Genomic DNA, 24,867 nt, shown 5'->3' with positions numbered 1-24,867 from the left:
TAGAAAAAAATCACTAAGAACCTCTCACAAATGCAGAATCAAGAAAAAGAACTACACAGGATGAAAGAAGTAAAGGATAGGAAAAAATGCATTTAAATTAGAGGTCTGAAAGAACAGTTCAATGAAAATCTATAAGAAAAAATTATACCAGTGTTGGCAGAATCAATCGAATGTTCAACAGAATATGATATAGATGTAGATAAGATTTTCCAAATTAACTCTACCATGGCAAGAAATAAGAATTTACCTCGAGATGCTGTAGTATATTTTACAAGAGAAAGAATAAAGGACAAGATCATACAGGCAAGCTACGAGAGAAGATTGACAATAAATGGAGGGGAAATCAAAATTTTCAAAGATGTCCCAGCAGAAATATTAAGGGAAAGGAGAGAATACACAACATTAACAAGAATGCTTCAGATGAAAAATGTGAGATATAGATGGGAACCTTCAGAAGGGATATCCTTTACATGAAGACAAAAACAGTATAAAATAGACACACCAGATAAAGTAAGAACTTTCTACAACAGATGGTTCAGAGAGGAAGAAGAAAGAAATAAGAAGGAAAGGCACAAGAAGACATAAGGAGAAAAATTATGGAATCGAAGAAAGATTTCACTGGAGAAATATATAGAGATGAGACACAGGAAGAAGAATTGGGAGCGGCTGGAGGAGCAGGAGACGACAAAGATTTAAGAAATTCAAGTAATGACAGTAAGGAAGAGGGAGAGCAAGAAGGAGAGAAAGAAGAACAAGAGAAAAGAAACTAAGAGATTTGAGAGAAATTTAATAAAGAAGAAAGATGAAGTTCCTCTCATGGAACGTTAAGAGAATGAACTCTGCTTACAAAAGGGAAAAAAAATCTTTAATGTTCTGGAAAAAAGAGAAAATCAAAATACTGAACATCCAAGAAACAAGAAATAGAATACAAGACACAAAATATCTAAAAAATCCTAAACTAGAGCAAGTCTTTGTAAGTGCAGGGAAAAAGAAGAAAAATGGAGTTGCCATTTATGTAAAAAGCTCAATAGCTGCAAAAGAAATAATTAATGATGCAGATGGAAGGTATATTGGAATAGAAATTAATTTAATCGGGGAAAAAACACTGGTACTGTATTAGGTATTTACGGACTCATTCAAAATAAAGGGAATTTTTATAAGAAGTTCCTAAAACCTATAATTTTAATCAACACATATACATGGGAGATTGGAATGGCGTCTTAGACCTCAAAATGGACAGAAAGTCAAGGAGAAGAATACAAGAAAAACAGGGGAAGCTCCCGAACAAATTCTTCGAGTTACAAGATTTTTTTCTCACTAATAGACCCTTGGAGACCGAAATTTCAATGCACTAAAGATTTCACATTCTATTCAGCCCCACACAATTTGGCCTCAAGAACTGACATGTTTTTCATCTCTAAAGAGCTATTTAAAGATATTAAAGATGTGAAAATAAAGATAAATAAACTGTCGGATCATAATCATATATATATGGAGGTTAAACAATTGAGAAGTGAATTCTCATGGAGACTAAATGAAAATCTATTGAAAGAAGAGTCAACGAAAAAAACAAATCAGTGAACAACTAAAGCTTTATTTTGAAGAAAATATAGACCCAAATGTAAAGATGAAAACAGTATGGGACGCATCAAAAGCAGTTATCCAAGGCTACATTATGAAAAAAAGTGCAGAGAAGAGAAAAATGAAAAAAATTTTAAAAATTCAGAAAATAATCAAGAGAAAGAAAAGGAAATTATGACTGATTTGGGCAAAAATAATAAAAATCTTAAAAAACAACTGAGCTTACTTAAAAAACAACTGAACAGTAAAATGACAAAGCAACTAAGCAAAAAGCTGAAATATTTGAAACAAAAACAATTTGAATTTGGCAACAAAATCGGGAGATATTTAGCCTTTAAAGTAAGAAAGAGAAGAGAAAAAAATATGATTCTAGAGATAAAAGAAGGCCAGGAAAAATATACAGAGTTAACGGAAATAAAAATAATTTTTTCTTAAATATTATAAAGAATTATATAAAGAACCACCAGAGTAGAAACCACAAAGTAAGAAAATACAGAATTATTTGGAAGACATAGATAATTTAAAAATAACGGAGGAAGCCAAGGAGATACTGAATCAAACCATTACCATAACAGAAATAAAACAAGCAATCAAAAAAGCAAAATGTAGAAAAGCACCGAGTCCAGACGGGTTCCCTGCAAGCTACTACAAAGCCTTCCAAGAAGTACTAATTGACCCCCTACAAAAAACATTAAATGTCATCTTAAAGGATGTACCAGATACATGGAAGGATGCCAATATTGTATTAATACCAAAGGAAGGGAAGGATAAGATACTCCCTCAAAATTACAGGCCAATATTTCTTCTGAACAATGATTATAAAATATATACAAAACACCATACAAGAATAATTCTAAATATGATTGAATATTATGGAGAAAAAAACGGAAAAGGTGTCAACTCTCCTTTTTTTAGATGCTGAAAAGGCCTTCGATAATTTGGATTTTTTTTAATGGAACTAATTAACAAATTAGATTTGGGCAAAAATATATCAATGTGGATAAAGCAAATATATAAAGAACAAAGGGCAAAACTTATAGTGAATGGAAATAAAACAGAAGACTTCAAAATTGGAAAAGGAACAAGACAAGGGTGCCCCCTGTCACCTCTATTATTTATTATGTGTTTAGAGACCCTCTGTATAAAAATAAGGCAAGAAAAAAATAATAAGAGGAACATGTCTAAAAGGGAATGAAATAAAAATCAAGGTGCATGAGGATGACATTGCAATCATAACTGAGGAGCCGATGAGAAGCATACGGAAATCTCTAGGAAAAATAGAAGAGTACAGACGTTGGGCAGGACTGAAAATTAACAAGAATAAGTCAGCAATGTTAGCACTTAATACGACTAAAGAAGAAAAGGAGAAGCTCCAAGAAAAGACAAATATTCAAATACAGAAGAAAATAAAATATTTAGGCATAGGAATAACAACTAAAAAAGCAGAACTCTTTGAAAATAATTATTAGAGAAGCTGACAAGAAGTGAAAATAAAATTGGAAAAGTGGGGAAAATTACAACTATCTCTAATGGGTAAAATCGCTCTTATAAAAATGAATGTACTACTGAAATTAATGTATTATTTTCAGAATTTACCAATTATTTTGGATCAAGTTAGAAAACGAGAATTTACTGAATTTAGAGGGATTTAACATAAGGTAAGAGTGGCACACATATTTGTGTTACAGCAAGTTAGCCTAAAACAGAGAGTTTAATGACTATATAATTAAAAGAATGTTGTTGAGAATCTGGATAAAATATAAAGAGAAAATATACAAACAAATGCCAGCATGGGTGTCACCACATGGGGCGTTCATGAAAAGAGGTAAATTAATAGATAAAGGGTGGTTAAAATATAGTGACCTATTGAAAAAAAGAAAAAGACACTTTTTTAAGCATACATTCTTCATTGATTTCCAGTCATAAATTAAAACATATTGTATCATTCTTACATACTACATAACTCGACACAGGAAAGGACCTTCTCTTCATATTTACACTGTCCATATGTAAGACTATAATGTCGACCTTACTATTTATTACTTCCATAACATTTCCCTCTAACATCCATATTCTACTATAGTTTCCCACTGTCGTCCAGCTCTTAATTGCCTTCTCTCAGTGATATATCAGAAATGAAATGTCTAATAAACCTCATTAGTCTACTAACGTACATATTCCTCCAACATGATGGAATTTTTTAATACTTGCACCTATTATCTTAATTAAACATTCTTAAGATCCATTACTCATCAAATATGATAACTTTATATTTCCCCTTCTTGGCCCTCATATAGTCTATAAAAGGTTTCCAAGTTGCCAAAAGATCATTCGGCGATTTCCCTTTTAGAAATAGATTTAGGCAGCCATTGCTCCCTGGTTGGTATCATAGTATTTTTCCATTTCCCCGCATATAGGATTCTGGCTGCTGAAACCATATAAAAAACGAGTTTTCAAAATTTCTTTTCCACTTCGATTTTATATCCTTATTAAGGTTTTTCTTCAGTATTTCTACCATTGTGATGTGTATTTCTGACCAAAATTTACAAGCCTTTTCACAGTGCCACCAACAATGATAATACGTGCCATCTTCCCTTCCACACTTCCAACAGTTGTTGTTGCAGTTATTGTTAATTTTAGCTAAAACATGCGGGATCAGGTGCCATCTATATTGCATTTTTATTAAGTTCTCTTTTAGTCCCCGATTCGGTGTGTATTTAATTATTTTTTTCCAATTTCTTTCCCATTGATGCATTGATATATTCTGTCCTATAGCTTTAGCCCAGTCACCACTTCTTGTTCGAGATCATACGTTAGCAACAATTTATATAAACGGGAAATTTCATGTCTGCCTTCTTCTTTAATTATTTTTTCAATTTCCAAATCACCTTTCCCTATCCCTATTATCTTTCGGTCAGTCATAAATTTTTCTCTTAGACGTCTATATAGAAACCAATTACAGTTATATCTGTCCTTAAAAAGTTCTGATTCTGATTTCAAGCGTCTTTGTCCTCCTTCCAGCACTGTAATGTCACTTTTGGCAAGACATTTTCTCATTCTTGAACCACGCCTCATTAACAGAGGCCCAAATTGGTTTTACTTTCTTCCATACATTTAAAAGTGACTTCCTGATGTAACGGTTGTTAAATTCCTGGTTAACTTTAGATTTCTCATATAGTAGATACCCATGTATACCATAAATCACGCCAGCACATTCTAAATTCAAAACCTTTAACTTTTTCAGTCTTATCCAGTCAGCTTAACACCGAGGCTTGATAGTAGAGTTTTAGGTTTGGCAATGCCAGGCCACCTCTTTCCACTGCATCGTGTAATAGTTTTGTCTTAATCCTCGTTTTTTTGCCGTTTCAGATGAAATCAGATAGGTCCTTATTCCACTTTTTGAAAGGGATTTCATTTGTAATAATTGGCAAGTTTTGGAACAGGTACATCATCTTCGGGAGTATGGATATCTTAATTACTGAAATTTTGCCCATCCAGGAAATTTTTAAGTTCTTCCATCTATTCATTTCCCTTTTCACCTCTTTCTGACTCATGGCCACCTTCTCATGGGGTTTTCTTGGCAAAGTTTGTTCACAGGAGGCTCACCATGGCCTTCCTATGAGGCTGAGAGAGTGTGATGCCCCCACCCAGTGGGTTTCCATGGCCGAGCTGGGATTTGAATCCACAGTCCAATGCTCAAACAACTAGCCCACACTGGCTCCAACAATACGCTTTAAAAGCTTGGTCTTCTTCCCAAATGTCTTCACCGCAAAGGAAGGCACCACAAAATGGAAGACATTCAAGAAAAAGGGAGGACAGGACTCAAGAAAAGCTCCAAACACTCCTAGAAATGTAAATGCATCTTCTTAGTCATGCTCAAAATGGAGGATGTTTTAGAATACCTTCTGGACAGAAGGTTGGAATGGAGGACATGTCCTGGAAGAGGAGGAGGTCTGCCCTGCCCTGAGGCGAACCTACCATAGGATTTTCTTGGCAATATGAGTTCAGAGAAGCTTTGTCATGGTCTTCCTCTGAGGCTGAGAGAGTGTGGCTTGCCCACTCTTGGTGGTTGTGCCTATTATGTGTCTTTTCTTTCTCGCCCTGGAGCCATAATAATAAATAAATAATAAAAATTTTATTTGTATACCGCCCTTCCTATGATCAGGGCGGTGAACAACACATTACAATTACAATTCCCATCCTTTTTTCATGGGCTGCATCTACACTGCAGAAATAATGTGGCTCCATGCTATGGAATCCTGGGATTTGGATTTTTGGAGGAGAATTTGCCTTCTCAGTCAGACAGCAGTGGAGCCACAACAAACTACAAATCCCAGTGCTCCATAGCATGGAAACAGCAAGATTACCAATGTCCTCTTTTTCTGGGGTATATCTTACATTTCAGTCTTCTGTCCAGGAGGAATTCCAAAAATGTCCTCCCTTTTGAGCATCACTAAGAAGCATGAATTTATAGTTATATGAGGGGTTTCAGTTTTTACTTGGTCATGTCATCCATTTTACTTGAAAGCCCTACATTTTACAAGTGCCTTGTCCTCCTTTGCGGTTAGGACAGCTGGTCACCATGGGAGCCAAAGGCAGCTGAAGTGGTGTCAAACTGCAGCCCTGGGCCTTTCACCTGGTGACTCTACTGATTTTCTTCTCTTTCTTGTGACACCCTTTTCTGCCCCTTAGGTGAAGATTTTTAGTTTTTAGGGGTCATAGATGGACCACTACTACCCCATAAATTCATGGGGATGGGATCCAGATTTTTCCACATCATTAGAATGAATAATGCTTCCAGCGTGAAATAGGAATATGTGTGCATTAGTCTCCATTCCAAATATCACAGCAATAAAAAAAGTCTTTAACCTGTAAAAATCTAATTGGCTTTTTGACTAATTCTCAGTACTATGACCAAGGATTAGAACCTAAATTTTATGTCATGTTTAGCTTTAACAAATGAAACAGCGGAAATCTAGGAGCGAAAATAATTATGAAGCGCTACAGGAGTGCTTAAATATTTCTTGCCTAGGGTGGCAAAATACCTAGAGCCAGTCCTGAATATACCACAATCTTATTAGAGATGCCATGTTCCTCAACGCCAGAATAGAAAGCAAGAGCTGGGAAACTATCCTTCTCTGGCTGCAGCCATGATTGCCTTACTTCTTACATTCCAGAAAAGAGTTCAGAACCTGAAAACAGGATCTAGACTCTTTGCAGAGGAAAAGCAGCCCCTATTCTGTTATAGTGCCAAGCCACCTTCTGCAGCTTCCTTCTGTGTATATCCAGACCCTGAAACGAGATTACATGAACCCCTGGCAAATACTCACCGCACATTTTTCAGCATGTAGAGTACCTCAGAGGGGAGGTGTGAGTTGGCCACATCAAATTCTGTGAGATCAGCTTCCAGGACAGAGGGGGGTGGCTCCTTCAGCTGAAGGGTTGGCAGCTCTTTCTTGATGCGTAGGATCCTGAACACAGAGAGAAAAGATTGAGATCCCTCAGTCAAGAAAGTAGGATCCACTTGCTCAAACCAAAGAGGGAGCAAAAGCAAGTTCTCCCTCACTTACCCAAGAAAACAAGCAGCCAATAGCCAGTTTTTATTCCACTTTGGTTTGGGTTTGTGAAAATGCATCAATTTTACAGGAGGTGAGTCGGTATATTTCTGAACAGCAGAGCATCCAGTCCACCCACAAACCTTGAACATATCTAATATTTCAATTCTAAAATGGCAGTTAGCCTTGAGTGCAGTTAGCTACTACTGGTTAAACAACATGCACTTTTAAAAATTAAAGCACTTAAAATTTTTTGACGTCCTTGTTGTTTCTAGCCCTTGTTGTTGCAGATAACACTTTTTGCTCAATTGGAAAGGTGGCAGAGCAATAGCCAAAGAATTGGCTAATTCGGGGGGGGGGGGGTCCTCTGGCCTGCAGGCCTGAACTAGCCTAAGAATGGTCCAAATCTGGCTCACAATAGGTCCAGAAAGAGCACTACCACCTCCTAAGAGTACCTCTCCTCCCAAAAGCAACATGAGGTTTGGGGGAGGCAGGAAGGAATTGCTTTGTTATTTCTGATCTGTCATTAGAAATACCAATCTTGATCTGTGATTGGAAATACACCCATCCAAATTGGGAAGGTGAGCAGGGCCAGGAGGGAAAGTGAAAGTGAAGCACACTCAGATGGCTCTTGGTACTGGGATTTAGTCATCTCATGTTTTCCTCAAATGGGGAAAGAAAAGGGGGAACAAAGCCACCTCACTGGTCAAAACAACAGGTAGAAAACCTGCACTGGGTGCTTTAGCTGGGGAAGCAGTAATATGGGTGGGAGGCATGACTACGCCACTCTATACCATGGCATCTAGTGGCGGGGGAGCATCTGGTGTGCCTAGCCTAATTTGTGCATGTGTATGTGTACAGCTTATGGGGCCTAAATACTCTAAAGACACCAGATCCTGTCTCATCTTGGAAGCTAAGCCAAGTTAGACCTGGTTAGGACCTGGAGGAAGACCAACACATACCAGGTGTTGTATTTCTTGCCTTAAAAAACTCTGTGAAATTCATGAAATTGTTCTAAGTCAATAGGTGACTTGAAGGCACATAGACACACAGGTGTATACCTTGGGAGAGAATGGAAAAATATAGCTGCAACTTTCAAATATCTGATAAAAAGAATATAAAAGAGTAATGGTTTGGGCTGTTTAAAGAGGACAAGGCAAGAAGCTTTTGAATCATTGGGGCTCTTTCACACTAGACAATTATTGCACTATGATACCACCTTAATTGCCACAGTAACATCCCATGGAATCCTGGGGCTTGTAGTTTTGTGAGGCACAAAAGGTTTTTTGGCTGTGAATTCTAAATGATCCTTTCTAAACTGCAAATCCCAGGATTCCATAGGATGTTGCCATGGCAGCTAAAGTGAAAGCATCCCAGCAGTCAAGTAATCAGACTCTTCCCCTATGTATGGGCTGCTTTAGAAAGGTGGTTGCAGAATCCCTTCCCCTTGGAAGTTTTAGGCAACTGATGGGGCTTGTTTATACCCAGGTGAGTTTGCCACCTCCCTACAGGAATTGTCTAGGACACCATAGTCTCGCTTCAAAGGCCTCCTTTCTCAGTGGGGCTTTAGTGTCCTTTACAGAACCTAAACCCCTTGCTCTGGGCTCAGCTCAGGCTCCTCAGTATTCCAAGTGCACTGTCAAAAGATTACTCTTAATTCCTTAACAATAGGGTTTCTCATCCCATCCCCCATAGCAACGTATCTTCTCACTTTTTAGCAATATTTAGCATTTTCAGCTTCTTCTTCATGCGTGGCCGAGAAGCAGACATGGTGGTGTCTACAAGGGAGGATGTGGATTGAGAAACCTGCCAAGAGAGTGGATATGGTTAGTAGAAGGCCCATGGTGTAAATCTTAAAATATGGGAAGATTCCTTGTCACTTCAGCACACCTCTTGTTATGTACATTCACTGGCCAAGACCAGGGCACCTCACAGCTGTAGGCTCATCTTATTAATTAATTTATAAACATTAAATTACATTTTCTTTAACAATTTTACATTTCTGCATTGGCCACAAATACCATTTCAGAAGGGTGGAATAGTTTCCTGTTCCCCTGCAGAACATGGCTTTGGAAGATGATCTTACAGCTGTTGAGGCGTCCTAGTCCTGACCAGTGAATGTATATAACAAGAGGTGTGCTGGAGTGACAGGGAATCAAGTAGCAAGGAAAAAGAATAGCACTTAATGTGCTAATCCAGCAAGGATACTGTAAACCTAACAATCATTTACAAAGACTAAAAATGGCCTAAAACAAATTAGAACACTGAGAAAATGTTAATAATACAGACTGCCCTCTGTATCTGCGGACTTGCCATCTATGGATTCAACAATCTGTGGACAGCAAGCCCGCGTTGTCCCCTATGGTGGCCTATGCACGTGGCCACACTACCATTAGGGACAGCTCTTGTTGTCCCCAGTGGTGGCGTGTGCACCTGGCTGTGCTGCCATTAGGAACAAGAAGTCCTGTTATCCCTAAAGGTAGCCTGGCCACATGCACATGCCACCACTGGGGACAATGAGGACTGTCCTTAATGGCGGTGCAGCCATGTGCACATACCACCATTGAGAACAATGCAGACTCGAACATCCATGGATTTTTGTATCCGTGGGGGCGGGGGGTCTGGAACAGATCCCCTGCGGATACTGAGGGCCAACTGTATTGCCGTTTAGCGATTAAAACAACATTTTTATATGTTTGACAAAAAAATCAATGAATGGGCAAGCATATTAATTTTTTGGTAATTATTTCAAGGTGTACCTTGAAATACTGGGTGGGGGGGGAGTGGGAAGACAGTCAGATAGAAGTCCCTTTCTGCCCAGGGACAAATTCTCAACAGAATCTTAAATCCTAAAGAGGGAGCCAAAAGGGACTGGGGCTTAACTCTTTGAGGTTTTTACGTCCAACAAAGGTAAAACATTTTTTGGCTTGAAACAGGCAGGCCAAATAATGCAGATTCTGGCCACTTTGGGGGCGTGGTGTTTAGATAACTCCCCCCCCCCCCCCGAAAGTGGCCGGAAGCCATACCAAGGGCCCAAACAGACAGGCCAAAATAAAGCTGATTCGGGCACTTTGGAGGTATGCTGTTTAAATGACACACACATCTTAAAAGGCCAGAAACTGTGCCAAAGCTGCGCTCCGGTCCTTAGGACTGGAGCACGGGTTTGGCGCAGCTTCTGGCCTCTTAGGACACATGCATCATTTAAACAGCATACCTTTAAAGTGACCCGAAGCAGCTTTATTTTGGCCTTTTTGGGCCCCAAAGCAGCAAAAGCCAGACTTTTCAGCAGCAGATTAAATCTGCTCCAGCGGTTGCCTGTTTGCGACCATGGCGGCAGGCCACTTTGAGAGCAGGCCATGCGATCACCTCAGTCTCGAGTCAATCAGGGCTGGAGCAGCCTCTGACCACTCTTTTGGCCCATCTGTTTCACCCCTTTAAAAAATCGAGACTGCATTTGACATGTTTTACTTAAATAGCAATAAAAGATTTTCAAGAACAACAACAAAGTGACTTCTTGAGAAATGTAATGTTTTCTGCCAAAGAATGGGGCAGGCAGCCTCGCACAAGACATAGACAACCTGGATCTCAAAGAAGGAATCTTTTCATGTTGCTAATAGAGTTTAAATTTTATTTCATGGACTGAAATCTTAACTGACAACAACTATAACAGCACAATAGTTCTGTATCTCCAACATCATCTTTTTTCTTTCGCCTGTTTGATTTTCAACACCGCCTGATGAAAAAGCCAGAGGAGCTACAAAAACTTGCATTGTGTATTTTGTGTGTTTGGTTGGCACAATAAAGGCATTGCTATTTTGTGGATTTCAGATGTTACTATACTCAGTCTCAGCCACTGTACAGAACTCTTTCATGATATCCAATATAGACTCCACGAAACGCAGGCAAGCTGCAGGGCACATAAAATCTGTCTCACTGCATTATACAGTGGTCAAGTAATTTATCTGAATGGAGGGCTGAGGACCCTAGCTCCAGTGTTTACCCTCTGTGCCCTTCTCTTCCCATTACCTTGCGCATGATCTTCCGCCCATAGAACAGCACTTTGTCTCGTTTGCGAAATCGATACTTGGGTTGTTCCTGAGCCTGAACTTCTGAGAGGAAAGTGGGACAGAGATAACAAGGTGAGGAAACCAGCAGGCCTGGACAAAATCTGCCTCACAGACACACACACACACCAAGCTGCTAAGATCTGACAAGTTCCCAACACCAAAGAGTAACTTACTCTGAAGGCGAAACCGTCGGATCAACACCAGGATCAAAGCAGCAACAAGAAGCACAGAAAGTCCAACTCCTATTACAACACCCAACACCTGTAGGTAAGAGGTAGAGCCAGGTTAATGTGCAGTCCACAGACAACAAGAAACTCATCTGCTTTACTGGAGGAATATTCAGAATAGCATCCTCCCATTGTGCAAATTTTTTGAAAGATAGTGTTTAAGCCTACAAAACCCTAAATCCTCTAGCCAGTATAGGGATTCTGGGAGATTGTAGTCAAAAATGTCACTTTCCCCAGTTTGTCCCCTGGGGAGAGACACAAGTCAAGAGGGCCTGCTTTTCTGGGCTTATGCAGCTATCAGAAGATCCTACGGAGGAACAAAGCTGGGGTTGCCTAAGCAGGGGAGGGAAGTAAAGGATAGCTTACCAGACCTACAAGAAAATAAGCCCCCTGAAGATGGGCATAGCCTCCTCTCTGGTGTGAACAATAATGGGGGAGGAGGTGTTTGCTGCTTGCTGCAAAACTGATCCTTGGAATTGAGCAGAGAATGGCAGAAAACAGCAGTTGGAAAGTGAGAAGTTTTCAGGACAAATTAAATACAGCTTGCATTGAGTGGATCCAGCATGCACTAGGGCTCAGAAAAATTATCTTTTTTGGACTACGACACCTGAAACACCTCAGCCAGCAGGCTCACTGGGTATGCTAGCTGGCTGATTTTGAGATCTGTAGTCCAAATAAATTAACCTGCCTAGCCTAGGGAAGAGAAAATTAAGAGGTGGTATGATAGCCTTGTTTAAATATTTGAAGGGAAGTCATATTGAGGAGGGAGCAAGCTTGTTTTCTGCTGCTCCAAAGAACAGGACCCGGAACAATGGATGCAAGCTCCAGGAACTAAACATTAGGAGGAACTTCCTGACAGTAAGGGCTGTTTGACAGTGGAACACACTCCGTCAAATTTTAAATAGAACTTTAAACTTTAAATAGAAGCTGGACAGCCCTTTGTCAGATGTGCTTTGAATTAGTTCCTGAATGGCAGGGGGTGGACTGGATGGCCCTTGTGGTCTCTTCCAGCTCTAGAATTCTATGATTCTATACCCTCCCCAAACTCTGACATGTACTGCAGTGTTATTCAACAGCCTGAGTGTAATGCTCTCTCTCCTAGGTGCTGATAAGCAGGCAAAGGTAAAAACTATTCTTGCTTCTCTGGGTCAGGTGATGTCCTTTTCTTTTCAACTCTTCTCTAATAAGTTATTTAAATCTTGTCACTACTGCCAGGGCATCATTTGAAAACATTCAGTCAGAACAACAGAGCAGAGAGATACCACTTGCCTTCAAAGGGTTCTGGAAGGACAGGTTGCTTACCTGTAACTGTAGTTCTTCGAGTGGTCATCTGCGAAGCCACACAAATGGGTTATTCTGCGCCTGCACAGCAATTTCAGATCCTACTGGAATCGTTAGGGAAGACTTTTTGGTGGTATTCTGCCCACCCTCTATATAGGCTTGGTGTCTTCCCGCCCTTTCTCAGTTCAAACAGTCTGCCGAAAGAGCAGACAAGGAAGAAAGTGCAGGACACGACAGAGGGGAGGATGGACAGGATTTGTGTGGATTAGCAGATGACCACTCAAAGAACTACAGTTACAGGTAAGCAACCTGTCCTTCTTCTTCGTGGTCTCTGCGAAGCACACAAATGGGTTAGACTGACAAGCTGAATGTCTCCCAGAGGAGGGTGTGTCCTGACAATAAATAAAGCTATTAAACCAGGAAAACAATGTGAGTGTGTCATTTAACAGTTGTCAACTAACCTTAATGAATTGCAGAAAGACGCACAGCTCTGCCAAAGGCTGCCTCACGGCGGTGTCTGCAATCAAATCTATAATGCTTGATAAAGGTCAGCGGTTGTGACCAGACTGCAGCCTTACAAATGTCTTCCAAGGAGATGCCAGTCAAAAAGGCAGAGGAAGTGGGTACCGCCCTGGTTGAATGAGCTCTGCTCAGTCTGTCTGCAAGCTCATTCTCCTCCCCTGGGAGGTGGATGGCTTGTAGAACAACATGTCTGAGGATGCATCAGTTCCATATCTGTAGGGTGAGATCGAGGAAGGTGAAAGATCTTGTGCCTCCTTGCTTGTTGATCACTGTCGTGTTGTAGGTGAGGAGCCAGACCACCTGCTTTCAAAGCAAGGTTTCGAAAGACTTTAGTGCTTTCTGGACCACTAACATTTCCACGACACTGATATGGTAGCAGCACTCTGTTGGGGACCATCTCCCATTGATGAAAGGTCGTTGCAGTGGGCTCCCCATCCAGTGGTGGAAGCATCTGTCGTGAGCATGACCTCGGGCTGAGGAAGCAGAAAGGGCATGACCATGCAGGCATTCCGTGGGTCGAGCCACCGATGGAGGGAGCGAGCCACCGGCCTCGGGATGGTGATCCATTTCCGTGGATGGTCACAGGGCGAATTGAAGATGGAGAGAAACCAGTATTGGAACATCAGGCACTAAGTGCCAGCCAGCCAGGATGCTGAGCTTCCCTTCTCTCCTTCTAACACCTGGACTCTGAGGAAGCACCAGCAGACCGGCAGTGAGAAGGGGCGTGACCTGGAGCCTCAGGCCCCCCTCTGGAACATCAGACAGCAAGCCAGCTAAGTGCCAGCTAACCCCGGGAACACGAGGAAGCAGCTGCAGTGGGTTCTTAAGCCACCTCTCCTTCCATCTTCCTCAGTAGCTGGGACATCGGGCTAAGGCTTCCAAGCCACCCCTTCCTTTCCTGTTGGATCCTTTGTGTTTTGTGGTATTCAGGCAAAGTACTGTCGGCTATTATTTTTCTGCTTTTCTCATTGTCACTTTTTCTCTTGTTAATTATTGGGCACTGAATTCATTCCTTCTCATGGCTCCACGTACTTCTCCTAACCTGATCCCTATTCGTCCTCTCCCTATCTCCCAGCTTCCCTTCTTCTGCTCACTCCGGAACTGTCTGCTGTTCCGAAAGCGACAGCAATTCACGATCTTTTTCTTTCTTCTTGCTCCTACTGAAACTTGGCTCCCAGCCCATGATACTGCTACCTCCGCTGCCCTTTCACCCATACAAGCCGCCCTGAGGGTCGAGGAGGAGGAGTAGGAAACTTATTGTCTAATTCCTGCCAGTTTCAAGCCCTTTCTCCTCCAGCTAGCTATTAGAATCACAGAATCATAAATCGTAGAGTTGGAAGAGACCACAAGGGCCATCCAGTCCATGCCATGCAGGAAATTTCCTGCTGTGCAGGAAATCTCAATCAAAGCATACCCGACAGATGGCCATCCAGCCTCTGTTTAAAGACCTCCAGGGAAGAAGACTCCACTACACTCCGGCAGCCCTTACTGTCAGGAAGTTCCTCCTAATGTTGAGCTGGAATTTCTTTTCCTGTAGCTTGCATCCATTGTTCCAGGTCCTGTTTCCTCTTCAATATGACATCCCTTCAAATATTTAAACAGGGCTATCATATCACCTCTTAACCTTCTCGTCTCCAGGCTAAACATCCCCAGCTCCCTAAGTCATTACTCATAGGACATGGTTTCCAGACCCTTCACCATTTTAGTCACCCTCCTTTGAACATGCTCCAGTTTCTCAATGTCCTTTTTAAATTGTGGTGCCCAGAACTGGACACAATATTCCAGGTGGGGCCTGACCAAAGCAGAATACAGTGGCACTATTACTTCTCTTGATCTAGACACTATACTTTTATTGAAGCAGCCTAAATTTGCATTGGCCTTTTTAACTGACGCATCACACTGTTGATTCATGTTCAACTTTTGGTCTACTTGGACTCCTAGATCCCTTGCACATGTAATCTCATTCAGCCAGGTGTTCCTCAGCCTATATTTATGCATTTCATTTTTCCGCCCTAAGTGCAGTACCTTACATTTCTCCGTGTTGAATTTCATTTTGTTAGCTTTGGCCCAGCTTTCTAGTCTATTCAGGTCTTTTTGAATTTTGATTCTGTCCTCTGGAATATTCACTATTCCTCCTAATTTGGTGTCATCTGTAAATTTGATAAGTATGCCCCCAATTCTGTCATCCAAGTCATTGATAAAGATGTTGAATAGCACTGGGCCCAGGAAAGAGCCTTGTTTGCAAGAATGTCATGGGAAAGCTTGTTAAAGGCCTTACTGAAATCAAGATATACTATATCCACAGCATTCCCTTCATCTACCAAGCTGCTAATTTGATCAAAAAAGGTGATTAGATTAGTCTGGCATGACTTGTTTCTCTGAAACCCATGTTGACTCTTTGTGATTATGGAATTGCCTTCTAGATGTTCGCAGAATCTCTGTTTAATGATCTGCTCTAGAATCTTTCCTGGTATTGATGTCAGACTAACTGGACGATAATTGTTGGGATCCTCTTTTTTCCCCTTTTTGAAGATGGGGACAACGTTTGCCCTCCTCCAGTCTGCTGACACTTCTCCTGTTCTCCAGGAGTTCTCAAAGATTATTGCCAATGGCTCCGATATAATATTTGCCAGTTCTTTTAATACTCTTGGATGTAGTTCATCAGGTCCTGGAGACTTATATTCATTTAGATTAACAAGGTATTCCTGTACTATCTCTTTGCTTATTCTGTGCTGAAATTCCCCTATTCTGTCCTCTGCTCCATTATCCTGAGGTTGAGCACCCTTTTCCTTTTCTGAGAACACAGAGGTAAAGAAGGTGTTGAGTAATTCTTCCTTTTCTCTGTCTTCAGTTAGCATTTTGCCATCGTTTCCACGTAGTGGCCCTACTATTTCTTTTTTCTTCCTTTTGCTGCGGACATATCCAAAAAAGCCCTTTTTATTGTTTTTAACCTCTCTAGCAAGCCTGAATTCATTCCGCGCTTTAGTTTTTCTGACTTTACCCCCTACACAGGTCAGCTATTTGTTTGAATTCCCCTCTGGTGATTTCCCAATTTTTCCATTTCTTATACGTGTTCTGTTTAAAACAGCTCAGTTGAATGTTCCTTAGTCATCCATCCTGGTTTCTTGAGATACCTCCCCTTTTTCTTCATCTCTGGAACTGTTTAAAATTGTGCCTTCAGTATCTCCCTTTAGAGAAACTCCCATCCGTCCTGAACTCCCTTCTCTTTTAGTATTCCTGACCATGGGATCACTCCCAGTATTTCTCTAAGTTTACTGAGATCCGCTCTCCTAAAGTCTAGAATGTGTGTCTGACTATGCCTGGCTTCTCCTTTCCACTGTATAACAAACTCCAGGAATGCATGATTACTTCCACCTAATGATCCCACCACTTGCACTTCATTAACCAAGTCATCCTTGTTGGTTAGGATCAGATCTAAAATAGCTGACTCAGTTGATGATAAGAGGACACTTTGCCCTTGTCCTTAGAAGACTTCTTTTTATCGGACTTGGAGCCATCTGAGGATTTTTTCTGCTTAGGGGAGGGCTGCTGCCCAGACCCTTGATCATCAGTAGCCTTGCGTTTCTCCAAAGGAGGAGAATGCGGAACCTCAGTGGTGGGTATGTCTTCGGCAGAAAAAGCCTTGGGAGTGACCTTAGAAGGAACAGGAGGCTTGAGGATTTGTGCATACAGTAAAGAACGAAGGCGCATCTCCCTGTTTTTCCTGGCCTGAGGTGTAAAGGCCTTGCATGAGGGCACGCAGAGACACTGTGACCCTCACCCAGGCAAAGGAGGCACATTCTGGCTGGGAATCCCAAAACTTGGTCGAAAGCGAAAGCGAAGGGAGCAGCAAATTCCAAGTGAGGTTCCCTGTGCTGCTCACGCAGCGGACAAAAGGAACTGAGAAAGGGTGGGAAGACACCGAGTCTATATAGAGGGTGGGCGGGACTACTGCCAAAAAGTCTTCCCTAGTGATTCCAGTAGGATCTGAAATTCCTGCGCAGGTGCAGAATAACCCATTTGTGTGCTTGGCAGAGACCACGAAGAAGAACTCAAGGTAGGTGGAAGAGAAAACTAACTGTGCTCTCAGAGCCAGGCCAGCACATCACATCCAGGGAAACAAAGGCTTGTGTTGCACCTAACAAAGCAAGCATTTATGGTGAAACGGGAAGGAGTGCTCAGAGCTTTATCTCTCCTTTCCATCTAACTTTAAGGAGGTTGTTTCAATACTAAATCAGTGTCTGTTGTCATTAATGGACTAGATGAGAGTGAATAAACTGAAGCTTAATTGAGACCAGAGGTGTTCCTAATGGATTGAAAGATCAGGAAATAAGGATTCAGTCTCTGCTACATGAAGTTGCACCTCATCCCCTGGAAATCTCCGGTTTATAACTTGGGCATAGTCCTGGACTCAGCCCTGAGCCAGGAGACTCAGATTTCATCAGTGACTAGGAGTATGTTTGCACAAATGAAATCAGTGCACCAGCTGCACCCATTCCTGGAGATGCCAGATCTGGCCAAGGAAACAAATACTTTGAAACATCCTGTTAGGATTACTATAACACACTTTATATGGGGTGCCTTTGGAAACTGTTCAGAAACATCAGCAGGTCCACAATGCTGTAGCTAGACTGTTGACCAGGGCTGATTATAGGGACCATACTGAAACACCATCACGGTCTGCCAGTCCATTTCTGGACACAGTTCAAAGTGCTGATTTTGACCTATATGGCTCCGATCCAGATTGCCTGAAAGTGCATATGTCCGCATATGAGACTGTCTGAGTCTTGTGATCTTCAGTGGAGGGCTTTATTTTCATTCCACCATCCTCACAGGCTTGTGTGGTGATTGTCAGGATACAGCAGAGCAAACTCAAATATCCTGGAAGTTGTTCCCAGCTTCTGTATAGCAACATGGCTATCTTCCAGAAAGGATGCAGGTCACTGGGAACTGTCCGACCTCACCCAGGCTTGGATGATAAACGACAGACAAGCGGAGCTCCCAAACAGTGCTTATCTTTATTTACAAGTGAGCAAACCACAAACCAATTATTCAGCGACTTTTACAGCTTTTATTATCCGACACCAAACAAGCAACTCCATTCCAACAACCCACAACCACTCACGGTAGATTCTGAGCTTATATAGACCCAATGCCATGCGGTCCTAAAACCCAGCCTCTTCCATTCATGGCTGTTACATGTTTCCTGTGCCACCCAGAAAACTGTCCCCTTGTCCAGGCAGACACATGTTTACATTACAGGCTTCCTGCACTCTGGCAGTAGAATGACCTTGTACACTCTGTGTTGCCATGCTGCACAGTTGAAGCTGATCTGTTTCTCCTCTGACTGCTAATTGTTCATGGCCACCACACATCTAAACATTTCTGTCAGCTATTAACCCCTGACAGTGATGACATGGGAGAAAGCCTTCTCAGTGGCTGTTCCTAAGCTATGGAACCCCTTCCCAAAGGAGATTCAGTTGGATCCCTCACTGCTCCCTTTGCAATGGCAGGTAAAGACCCTCTTATTAAAACAGTCCTTTAGCTTTTGACTGACTGGGTGTGCTGTATTTTTAAAATATGTAATATGAGTTTAATGTGTTTCTGATTGTTTTAATTGGATTGATTATTCAATTTTTTTTTTAAAAAAAACTTATACTACATATTGTTTTAGCTATTTTATTTTAACTTCCATTGTAAACTGTTTCAGGTCCCACACTGCGAGAAAGGTGGAACAGAATTTTAATACTAAATATAAATAAATAATTTTGAAATCAATTCAGATTATTTAATTCTAGCTTGTGTGTGTGTGTGTGTGTGTGTGAGAGAGAGAGAGAGAGAGAGAGAGATTGAGAGAGAGAGAGAGAGCGAAAGGTGCATGCATGTCTCTGCATTTACAAACAACCTCTCAGAAATTTACCTGCTATACCAGGGATAAGCAACTGGGATCCTCCTAATGTTTTTCACCTGAAACTCCCATCAGCTCCCAGCAAACATTGCTAGTGGGAAGAGATTATGGGAGCAGCAATCCAAAAATATTTGAAAAGCCTCAGTTGGAACTTCTATGTTAAGATGCAGACTGACATCAAAGATGTTTTTTTTTCCCCAGTGCTTTTCAGCCTTTTCATTGCTGGTGGGAACACTTGAAATTCTCTCCCCTATCAGGTCCTTAAAAGCAGGAGTTTTAGGAAGACACATCTGTTTATGCAGGTTTTGGATTCTCAAGAACATGTAACTATTCAAATAAGATGCAACTGTACTGCTTAACATGAGGGTGGGGGACAGCTTGCAGTGTCCATTCAGCACAGCGAGAGAAGCACTTATTGGCAGAGGTACAGCAATGTGAATGAATAGCAAAGAGTCAGCAAAGCTACACTGTAATCTCTTTAGACACTAGACATAGGAAAGGACGGTGATCTGTCTGTACATGAAATATGGCCGAAACAAGAAAGCTAACTTTCTAGTTACATCAATACATACTTACTGTGATGGAGAAAGGGATGTTGCATTTCACTTAACTATCTGTTTTAAAATTCTGCCTTTAATTTAATTCTGTTTTAATGGTTGCTCCTGATTAGTGTTTTAATTGTATTCTTTTTGTATTTAATATTATTGTGACCTACCTGGGTCCCATCTTTGGGAGGAATGTGGGACAGAAGTAAAATAAAATGAAATAAATGGAATAAGTAAAATTCAATTCACTTACTCTGCTATGGTTTCTGAAGTGTTTAACTAGCTTACTCAGAAGCTATTAAAGATTTTTATTGGATGCTTTTATACTTTATTCTTTCATTTTAATGGTTGGATTCATTTCCAGCTGCTTTGCATACAGCTGCACAGAAAAGTGGTGCAGAGAAAATGAACACAACATGTACCTGGCCAGTAGGAGCCATGGAGACTTGCAAATCAGGCATGAATGCAGCATCAATCCTAGCCTAAATCTGTTTTGAAAGTATTTGAAAAAAGGTGGAGAGATGAAGCCTAGACTTCTCTTTCCAAAAGGCCAAAGGAACAGACACATTATCCGAGGACTGCATGGTCCATCTCCAGGGTCTGAAACCCAAGCCTATCCCACTAAGACGTTCTTACATTCCACCCCACCCTTTCATCATGCTGGTCTGGAGCTGATCCTCCACAAAGAGCTTGATGCACAGCTGTCAGGGTTGCATTCTGCAGGGGGAGAAAAAAGCAGCAGGCACTGAGGCACAGGAGCTAGGTCAGGGCAGAACAAAAACAGCAGAAGAAGGGAGGAAAATTGATGGGAGCAGAAGTCAGAAACCTATGGCCCTCCAGGTGCTGCTTGGCTTCAATGCCAACAATATCTGGAGGGCTGTTAAGTGTCTCCGTACCCACAGATTAGAGAAGGTTTATGGCACAGCAGTGCTTAAATCTGCCTCTTCTATATATCACAGTAGGGTGGCAGCAATGTAATCTAGTGTTTGGCATACTGTGGCCCCATCCAGCCTTTCCTATTCTGGGCCTGACAGATGTGTTAAATTACAACTTCCATTAACCCCACCCAGTATGGCAAGTGCTAAGTAGTATAGTAGGACCACAGTATGCCATACACTAGACCACAATACTAGCAACATTTTCTACATTTTCATTTAGTTCATGCAAAATACTTTATTTGGACGGCAACCACACCCCATTTATTCCCAAGGCTTTGAAAAGAGGACAACTGCTTTAAAGAAATGTATAAATTAATGTTGATTGATGGAAGCTGGGATTCTCCATGGTGCAGGACAAAATGCTAAGTGGACAGCAGAGCGAGGCCCACTCAATGTCTGAGAGGGACACAGCAACACTCATGCATGGGCAAGCCCTCCTCTTGAGCAAGTCTAGGCAGAGAATGGCAGCAGGAGGGCTGGATGCTGAGCTAGGTGATCAAGGAGGAGAGCTCTAACCATTTGTGGCTGCCTGTAAAATAAGAGCAAGAAGACAATACCTCTGACTCTTCCTGTGGCTCCGATTCACTCTGCCCCATGGCAGCTATCAGCTTTGCTTCCAGGCCCAGTCCATTAAAGACCCTGCAAAAAGAGAAATTCAGCTAGTAGCACTCCAAGGCAATACAAAGCAGCATTTTTCATAAAAATGGGCTTTGAAGAATTGTGGCTAAGAGGTGTGGAACTGAGGCAGAGTGGTCAATGACAGCTTAAGTTTCAATTCTTTTCATGCACACTGCATGAAACTTCAGAGTTTGAGGCAGGTATACTTTGGTTTCTCAGGGAATAAAAACCTGAACGGTGCCAGGTAGTGCATCACACCAGATGGGGCTTTAGATAAGTAGAAGCAGAGCCTTCTCTGGAGAGTTTAGTAGGACTTGGAGCCATGTAATAACCCTCTGTCCCCTCAACTGTCTTCCAGAAGGTTGCATGTTGTTGTTAACTGCCCTCAAATGGACTTCGACTCAGGGCAACCATGTGGATGAGATATGGCAGTAAACCAGAATTCTGGAAAATTGTTGTTTACTATGGATGAAGTGTGTCCTATAGCCCTTTTGTTCTTGCTCATGTTGCCTAAGCTTGGGATCACAGCTTACTGCAGAGCTTGGAAGTACAGTGGACCCTTAGTATCCACTGGGGTTTGGTTCCAGGATAAAGAATCTGTGGATATGAAAGGCTGACTGTAACCAGTTATAAAAAATAGCTATAATTAATTCTTTTCTCCAGTAGTGAAAGTGCAACTACTAAACATTATGACTGCAACATAGCAAGGAATATTTTCATCCTTTTTGTGTCGTTTATACCTTTTTAGTTAGTTTTTGAAAAAATAGTTACAGGAGTGTGGCCAAACATCACCTGCTGCCCTGACCTATACCTTCTGCTTCTGCCTCATAGTCTGTTTCCTTTAAATAAAATTTTAATTTACTTTAAAAATTAATCATCAGTTCACCTAATAGCTTAAGTTCATTAACAGCCAAATTGATTAATAATGAACCAAATTGATTAAGAATAAACACACATGAATTTGATCAGCTTATATTACAAAAATGTAAACACATGCCTCAAAAATTATGTCATGTTTGTGTCATCATGTCTCATCATCTCCATCCATAGACCTATTGATGTTTTGTTGATTTTAATTGTCCTGAGTTATTGTTAATGGGTTCAATAAACTAGAACCATTTTTCAATACAAATCTCATGTCTCATTTGTCCCTTTGATGCTTTTATAGACGCTCGCTAGAACTGAAATCCTCTAGAGAGAAATGAAGATATAAAAAAAGCTTTTTTAAAATATAACCCTACAAAAGAGAGTTGGATTATCTATGAAGAATTGATGGTGATAAATAATAATGTATATGAGATAAAGACATGGGAAAACCTTACTGAACAAGGGTATCAAATATTGTGGTTCTTTTATAGACAACTAAGGGAACAATTTCTTATGGATAAAAAACAATATGATATTGGTAAAGTAGATTCTGAGCTAGAGCGGGAGTTAATGCTAAACAAAGATGCCTTACTGTCAAGATTGTATAAATGTATTCTTAAAATGTATATGGAAGAAGAAGTTGTTAAAGACAATATGATTAAGTGGTCCCAAAATTTTGGTTTTTCTATTGATTTGGACCAATGGGTATATACATGGATAAGGCGACTGAAATATACTTGCAGCCAAAACCTTAGAGAAAACTATTATAAAGTTTACTTTTGATGGTACCTAACTCCTCTTAAGATCGGCAAAATGTATAATAACTGTAGCAACTTGTGTTGGAAATGTGGGAAAGAACAAGGCTCAATCTACCACATGTGGGGGACATGTTGGGAAGCAATTAAATTTTGGAAATTGATCTTCTTTGAAGTCAAGAAAATAACTACCATAACTCTTAAGTTCTCACCTGAAGTCTTTTTGTTTAATATAATCGATCTTGATTTAGAGAGTAAGTATGGTAAAATATTATTTTATATGTTATCAGTGGCAAGAATAGTCTATGCCCAGAAATGGAAGCTAAAAGAAATCCCTACCAAGGAGGACTGGATGTTCAAGTTATTAGACACGAAGGAGATGGACAAGCTCTCGAGAGCAATCAGGAATGAACCCAAGAATGTATATAAAGAAGATTGGAATAACATTATTCTCTTTCTCCAAAAAGAATGGGAGCGAAATGCTGTTTTGGGCATAGATTAAGCTGAAGTAGAAATGAAGATTTTGTTTCTCAGGGTGATAACAACTGATAAAATGAATATGTGTACAGTGGTTAACTCTAATGATATGTAATTTAGAGAGGACTCGTTATGATAATTATATATATAAAATGAAGATTACAGGGGGAATGTAATCGCAAGAACAGGCATAATTAGAACATTTATCATTACTGTTTATCAGATAATCTAAAATAGAAAATGATAGGATAAAGAGATAGTCTGACAGTAAGGAAGTAACGATTGAGAATATAAACACAACAGATAGTAGTTATGTGTTATTATATATCATGGATGATCGTCAAATGTTGTTTTTCTTTTTATATGTTTTTAAAACTTAATAAAAATCATTAAAAAAAAGAAATTGTGCCTTCAGTATCTCCCTTTTGAGAAACTCCCATCCATCCTGAACTCCCTTCTCTTTTAGTATTCCTGACCATGGGATTACCCCCAGTATTTCTCTAAGTTTACTGAAATCAGCTCTCCTAAAGTCTAGAATGTGTGTCTGACTATGCCTGGCTTCTCCTTTCCACTGTATAACAAACTCCAGAACATGATCACTTCCACCTAAGGATCCTACCACTTGCACCCAATTAACCAGGTCATCCTTGTTGGGTGGATCAGATCTAAAATAGCTGACCCCCTCGTTGCCTCTTCCACCTTTTGGACCATGAAATTGTCTCCAAGGCAAGTGAGGAATTTACTAGACCTTGAGGATCTGGCTGAGTTTGAATTCCAGCAAATATCAAGATAGTTGAAGTCACCCATCACTACTACATCTCTCCTTTCTGAATGTGTAGTCATCTGTTCTAGAAAAGTGTCATCCAATTCCTCCATCTGACTGGGGATCTGTAGTAGACTCCCACCATAACATCCTTGTTGTTTCCGTCCCCTTTAATTTTTATCCAGATGCTCTCCACCTGGCTTCAGGTATTGATGTCCTGGATCTCTTGATTGGTGTAAATATCTCTGACATATAGTGCTATTCCTCCTCCTTTCCTGTTTGGACTATTTCTCTTGAAAAGGTTATACCCCTCTATTTCTACATTCCAGTTCTGAGACTCATCCCACCAGGTTTCGATGATGCCTATTATATCAGAAGTTACTACAATGGATGCCAATGCATTGTTTGATTTTTTTAATGCTTTGTTGTAATCCACTATGAGGCTAGTAATCAATGAAAAACAACATATAAATAAAATAAACTATGACTGTGTGTTAGTCTGGTGTCTTCTCTGTGCTGTGACCTCATCTGGCTTGAGATGGGAGGAGCAGTGCTAAAGGGGCTGGTCTAGGGTGTCACCCACTTGTTCTCTTTCCTGCATTACTGGCATCATCCCCCCCCCCCCCCCCGTTTGCGTAACCTTCCCCCGGTGGAGTGGGAAGCAGGATAAGGCAATCTCATGTGTAGACAAATTTATTTTTGAAAAAATTAAGCTTTCGATTGCTTAGGCGCTCTGTCAGGTGTCCAAACATAGCAAATTGCT

At 40.8% G+C, this 24,867-nt stretch overlaps 1 protein-coding gene across 4 annotated transcripts in view; it reads right to left on the bottom strand.

Moving 5' to 3' along the window:
* The window catches only part of LOC149323507 (patatin-like phospholipase domain-containing protein 6), a 101,645-nt gene that overhangs the window by 60,124 nt on the left and 16,654 nt on the right, over window positions 1-24,867 (bottom strand). For all 4 annotated transcript variants that reach the window (XM_089489084.1, XM_089489086.1, XM_089489085.1 and 1 more), the window contains exons 2-6: window positions 21,182-21,263; window positions 11,377-11,464; window positions 11,163-11,245; window positions 8,848-8,942; window positions 6,912-7,052 (exon numbers count right to left, since the gene is read on the bottom strand). In XM_089489084.1, coding sequence (XP_089345210.1) covers window positions 6,912-7,052; window positions 8,848-8,942; window positions 11,163-11,245; window positions 11,377-11,464; window positions 21,182-21,220 — 446 coding nt within the window. In that variant the 5' untranslated portion in view covers window positions 21,221-21,263. The remainder of the gene's footprint in view (window positions 1-6,911; window positions 7,053-8,847; window positions 8,943-11,162; window positions 11,246-11,376; window positions 11,465-21,181; window positions 21,264-24,867) is intronic.

This window comes from Sceloporus occidentalis, unplaced genomic scaffold (genome assembly GCF_023333645.1).
Source record: "Sceloporus occidentalis isolate IW3139 unplaced genomic scaffold, rSceOcc1.0.p SCAF_1, whole genome shotgun sequence".
NCBI classification, from domain to species: Eukaryota; Metazoa; Chordata; class Lepidosauria; order Squamata; family Phrynosomatidae; genus Sceloporus; species Sceloporus occidentalis.
Note: the sequence above shows the minus strand (reverse complement) of the source record. Positions and strands in the feature narration are given on the sequence as shown.